Consider the following 6,188-nt stretch of genomic DNA (forward strand, 5'->3'; position numbering starts at 1 on the left):
TTCAAGAACTACAGAGTAATGATGATGATCAGATTTGTTCTGAAATAGACTAGGATCAGAATAGTGGTGCATGACGGCTCAGTGGTTAGCGTTGGGTGACTGTCTACCTGGAGTTTGCACATTTTCCCCATGACTGCATGGATTTCCTCTGGGTGCTCCAGTTTTCTCCCACAGTCGAAACATGTGTGGGTTGTCTATTGTATCCCAAGGATGCGCAGGTTAGATGGGTAAGCCATGATAAATGGGGGTTACAGGGGTAGAATAGGAAGTTTGGTCTGGGTTGGATTCTGTTCGGGTGGCTGGTGTAGACTTGATGGACATAATGGCCTCTTTCTGCACTGTAAGGATTCTACGATTCTACTGTAAATGGCAGAGAAAGGGAAGAATTTCTGAAGTATGTTCAAGAGACCTTTCTTGGTAAACATGCCTCTCTAAGCAAGGAGCCTTTGCTGGGTATAGTTTGCATACCAAGGTGGATCAAGTGGTGCAAGTACCAACCTAGAAGCATTTGGAGAATTGTGATCATTGTATCATAAGCTTAATATTATCAATTGAATCAGACTGAGTAATTGACAATTTTAAAAAATGTTAATTGTGGAGGGTGGGTGCTGATGCAGTGGTTGGCTGAGCTAAATAATTAAAGGTTGGTAGCTAAAAGTGTATTTGAGTAATGTACAGCTTTTTAAGGGTTGTTTTGGCTATGGTGTAGGTACGTTGTACAAGAAGGAAAGATAGGATAACTAATGCCACAGCTCCCTCAGTGAAGAAAGAGTGAAGAGAATAAGATGAAGCAGTAAAAGAGAGGATATAACAAATGTCCAGTTGATGTTACGAATGAGAACCAGGCTGAATATAGGAAAATTAGAAAGGAAATAAGAGGAGCGAGTGTGGTTTGCAGATGCTGGCGAAGTCAAAGTCAATTAAGTGTGGTGCTGGAAAGAGCACTGCAGGTCAGACAGTTTCTGAGGAGCAAAAAAGTCAATGTTTTGGGCGTAACCCTTCATTAGAACTGGACTCAGTCTTTTTTGACTCTGACTTCTCCAGCATCTGCAGTCTTCACTATCTCCTAGTTGCTGCAAACCATACTGCGAAGCCTCTTCCAAGGATGCCCACTTTGAAGAGGTTTTCCTACTCCCTCCAGCCCAGTCCTGATGAAGATAATAAGAGGGACAAAAACAGAGTATGGGAATAAACTAGCAACTAATATAAAGGAATCCTAAGTCTCTTATAGGCTTATAAATAGTTGAAGGTAGCAAAATGAGGATTGGTGCTAATTAGGGACCAGAAAGGAGACCAATGGAGACAGAGAGCATGTTTGAAATCCTAAATGAGTATGCTTACATCTGTCTTTACCAAGGAAGAAGAGACTGCTAAAGTAATAGAAATGGAGGAGGTAGTTGAGATACTGGATGAGCTAAAAATGATAATCTGGAGATATTGGAAAGTCTGGCTGCACTTATAGTTGGTGAGTCACCAAGTCTAGCTGGGATGCATCATGGGTTGCTTTGGAAAGTAAGGATGAATATTGTCCATATTCTTCTAATCCTTTTCAGATATGGGACTGATACCAAGGGGATGGAGAATTGCAAATATTATCATTTTGTTCAAAAGTGTGTGAGGATAAGCTAAGGGTGACAAGCCAATCAATTTAGCCTTGATGGGAAGTATGTAAAAAAGGATAATATTGGACAAAGTTAAGTCATTTGGACAAATGTGGATTATTTGTATTAAGATGGTGTTGATTTGTTAAAGACAAATCATGTTCATTTAGCTTGATTGAGTCTTTAGATGAGGTGACAGAGGGTTAACAAGGGTAAAATAGTTGATGTGGTACAAATGGACACAAAATATATTTGATTAAGTTCGAAAGTCTGTAAAGTTGAAATCCATGGAATAAAAGGCACAGTAGTAGTGCAAATCGAAAATTGGCCAAAAGGAAACCAACAGTAGTGGCAAATGCCTTTTTTATTCCCAATAATTTCCCAAAACCTATGCACATCTCTTTCTGCGTGTTTAGAATTAGAATCCCTTCAGTGTGGAAATAGGCCCTTCAGCCCAACAAGTCCACATTTACCCTCCAAAGAGTAATCCACGCAGACCCAATCCCTTACCCAATATTTACCCCTGACTAATGCACCCAACCTACATCTCTCTGAACACTATGGGCAATTTAACATGGCCAATTCACCTAACCCACACATCTTTGGACTGTGGGAGGAAACCAGGACACCTGGACGAAACCCACACAGACACTGGGAGACTGTGCAAACTCTACACAGACCGTCGCCCATGGCTGGAATCGAACCTGGGTCCCTGGTACTGTGAGGAAACAGTGCTAACGACTGAGCCACTGTGCCACCTTTATGTATTTGACCAAGTTTTTTGTCATCCCTTCTAATACCTCCCCTCTGCCTTTGAATCTATATCCTACCTCTGTTTGGAAAGTATGTAACAGCTGTTTATATTAAAGATATTGTATAAATACAATTTGCTTTTCTTAAAGCATCTTGGGTGAGTCCTGAACAGTAAATTGTTTTTGCCTCTTTTAGAGATAAAAGCTGGGATGTGCATGACTATCTTAACAGTCTTTATGAAGAGCTGAAGTCTTGGCAAGACGTATACTGGCGTTTGTGGGGAACTATAAATTGGTTGCCTTGCACAAGATGCAAAAAAGTAAGTTTTGATTTTTACTTGCATATTAGTGGATGCAAATTTTAAGAAGTATACTTTAAAACTTTTTTTAATAAATAACTTGCAGTTGTGATTTATTTTTAACCTAATTATACAAGCTGAAGTTTAAACAAGTGATGCTATGGAATTGTAACCCGCATGGACCTACCTGAAGTATTGTGTGTAGTTCTGGTCATCACACATTATGTAGGAAGGATCTAATTGCACTAGAAGGGTTGCAAAGGCGATGGATGCTGCCTGGGATGGAGCATTTCAGCATTGAAGAGAGGCTAGATAAGCTCTGATTGCCTTCTTTAGAGCAGAGAAGGTGGAGGGGGAGCCTGATAGAGATATATAAGATTAAGGAACATGCACAGGGTGAATAGAAAGTAGCTGTTTCCCTTAGTCGAAGGAACAATAACAAGGGAGCATAATTATAAAGTGGAAGGTGGGAGTTTTAGTGGACATTTGAGTAAAAATAGTTTTCACCCAGAGGGTACTGGGCATCTAGAATGCATTGCCTGAAAGCATAGTTGAGGCAGGAAACCTCACAACATTGAAAAAATATTTGAATGAGCACTTCAAGTTTCATAACATTCAAGGCTATGAGCCTAGTGCGAGAAAATGGGACAGGTAGAATATTTTTGGAAATTGATATATTTTTGGCATACTGATTGACTGAACAGCCTCTTCTGTATTATATGATTGTATGAGCTAATTCTTGGTCCCCTTTCTATTACTTACTCATACTGCCCTCAGTGACATCATTCAAAAACAGTTCATGTTCCAGATGTCCTCTGATGACAGCCAACTTTACCTCACCACCACCTCTCTTAATCTATTGACTTTAAATTGTCAGAAATTTCCTCCAGTTAAATATTGAGAATACTGAATCCATTGTCTTCCAACCACAACATGAAATCAACTCCTCTGCTACAGTCTGCATTCCCTTTCCTGTCAACTGTCTGAAGCTGATACAGAAGTTTGCAACTTTGATGCTATATCTGATTCCAAATTTTGTTTTAAACCACATATTTGTGCATCACAAGACCTTCTTCTCTTAGCTGTGCAACAATGCCTGACATTGCCCTGTATCAGCTCCTCTACTGCTGAAACCCTCCAGTGGTGTCTTTGATTCTTTCGGACTTAACTATTCTAATGCACTCCTGGCTGGCTTCCCACATTCTACTTTGTGCCACATCCATGATCCATCAAATATATATTCCTGAACATACGTTCAAATACAGGGATTGGTGCTCTGCAGAAGAAAGCAATGTGTCCAGGCAATGCACCTCTTTTGAATTAAACTGGAGGGGATTTTAATTTTAATTTTAATTTTAATTATACCTGAATTTTAATAAAAATCAGCTAAGTCTCAATTTCAGAGTTCCATGAAGGGATTCTCTCGAGCAATTCTCTTGCTCAACTTATGTACATATCCATCTCTGTGGCATTGCACTGTCACTATTGTGGGCTCACCAGTAGTGAAAATATTCAAACCACAGGACCTTCAGGGATTTCTGCCACTAGCACTAAACTAAAAGCTCAACTCTGCAGCAGGTCAAGTTTGCCAGCCATGAATAACCATTCACAGTACGTTGGAAATAGAAGCATACATTTTTATATATGTTGCTACTTTATATCATCACCCGTTTGGCTGTCATTGTAATTGCCGTGATAAGAATTGAGCTACACAAGCTATGCATCCTTAGAATCAGATCATGCTAGAATCCTGTTTAAAGAAGTCCTACTTTCTCCCTTCTGTCTAGCATAGCATAGTATCCTGTTGTTATTATTCAGTGTGGAAGCACTCCAAAGTTGGAAAGCCCTCAAACAGTTGAAAATGTTAATTTTTATTGAACAACAGGAAAAGCAAACACGAAAAAGAAACCCAAAAAAACTGCCAAATAAAAGCCAAGTACTGCAGATGGTAGAATGCTGAAATAAAAACTGAAAGTGTTGGAGAAACTTGGGAAATTTGGCAGCATCAGTGGAGAGAGAAACTATTATGGATCAGACCAGCTCTTCCCACAGATGCTGCCCTCTCCTGCCCTACCCAATATAGTAAGGCGATAACCTAGACCCTAACTTTTACATCGGTTTAAGGCAAGTGTGATGTTCTGTGTTCTAGATGTGATTTGATTGATCCACAGTAAATTTTAATCAACACACACTTTATTCTTATCACACAATGAAAATATAAAAGAAAAATTGGCATAACTTTAACTCAATTGAAATACTAAACAAGATAATGTATTACTTGAGGTTTGTGTAAAGATTTGTAGCTTGGGTGTCAGTTGCAGTTGTTGTGGATATGTTCACGAGCTGCGAATTTGGTTTGCAGATGTTTTGCCCCCTCTCTGACATCGTCAGTGATGTGGAGCATCCTGTGAAATGTTGCTGTACCGAGTCAGTTGGAATTTATTAGGTTTTGTTCCCACTGCTTCCTTTTGTTCGTTGCAGTGGGTCTAGGTCAAAGTCCGAGTCTGTGGATGAGTACTAAGATTCTCGGAATTCTCTGCTTCTCCTCTGTTTGGCTTGTCCAATTATTGTTGTGTTGTCAGAGTCAAATTTGTGGTCCTTGACGTCTGTTTGTATAGATACTAAAGATAGCTGGTTGTGGCATTTAGTGGCTGGTTGATGTAATAAGATAAGCCAAACAGTGGACAATCAGAGAATTCCTAGAAACTTGGCACTCATCATTAAGCATGAACACATATATATTCTTGTGCGATGGGATTTGAATAAGTAATACGAGCAGAAGTAGACCATATAACTGATCAAATTTGCTCTGCTGTTCAGTGTAAATGTAGCTGAATTTGTAGTTTCAGCTCTACGTTTTAGCCCAATTCCAATATTTCTTGATTCACTGAGGGACCTAAAATTGGTCTGTCTCAGAGTTCAAAGTATTCAGTGATGGTACTTCTATAAGCCTCTGGGGTAACAATGTCCAAAGATTCACATTCCTTTATGTGAAGAAGTTTCTTCTCATTCCAGTAGTAAACTATTGTTTCCTTATCTTGAGACTGCTTCCTTTTTTTCTAGATTCACCAGTCAGTGGCAGCAATGTTGTAGTCCGCAAAAGACCAGACAAATCCAACTCAACATTCCTTCAATCTACTTTTGATAGCGAAAGCAGATTTTAAAATTTAATCTATTTTTCAAATCAACCTGTTCAGAGATTTTATTATATATTATAAATAGGGATGAGGTCCTGTTGAGTGATTGTAGAGAGCTAAGAAAAACATTAAAAACCAGGACCTCAATGGTGGTAATTTCTGGATTACTTCCAGTGTCTTGTGCTAGTGGGGGTAAGAACAGGAGGATATGCCAGATAAATGCATGACTGAAGAGTTCGGATTTGGATTCTTAGATCATTGGGATATTTTCTGGGGCAGAGGTGACCTGTTCAAGACGGACGGGTTGCACCTGAACTGGAGTGGGACCAATATCCTGGCAGGCATTTTTGCTAGTGCTATAAGGGAGGGTTTAAACTAGATTGGCGGTGGGGGGTGTGG

The 6,188-nt window shown here is 39.6% G+C and overlaps 1 protein-coding gene across 8 annotated transcripts in view; it reads left to right on the plus strand.

Moving 5' to 3' along the window:
- sanbr (SANT and BTB domain regulator of CSR) overlaps positions 1-6,188 on the plus strand; it is a 162,386-nt gene that overhangs the window by 64,663 nt on the left and 91,535 nt on the right. For all 8 annotated transcript variants that reach the window (XR_006312544.1, XM_043696068.1, XM_043696066.1 and 5 more), the window contains one exon: positions 2,550-2,673. Coding sequence is in view for 7 of the 8 variants with exons in the window: in XM_043696068.1 (XP_043552003.1) it covers positions 2,550-2,673 (124 nt within the window). In the remaining variant the exon portion in view is untranslated. The remainder of the gene's footprint in view (positions 1-2,549; positions 2,674-6,188) is intronic.

The sequence above is a fragment of the Chiloscyllium plagiosum genome, chromosome 9 (genome assembly GCF_004010195.1).
Source record: "Chiloscyllium plagiosum isolate BGI_BamShark_2017 chromosome 9, ASM401019v2, whole genome shotgun sequence".
NCBI classification, from domain to species: Eukaryota; Metazoa; Chordata; class Chondrichthyes; order Orectolobiformes; family Hemiscylliidae; genus Chiloscyllium; species Chiloscyllium plagiosum.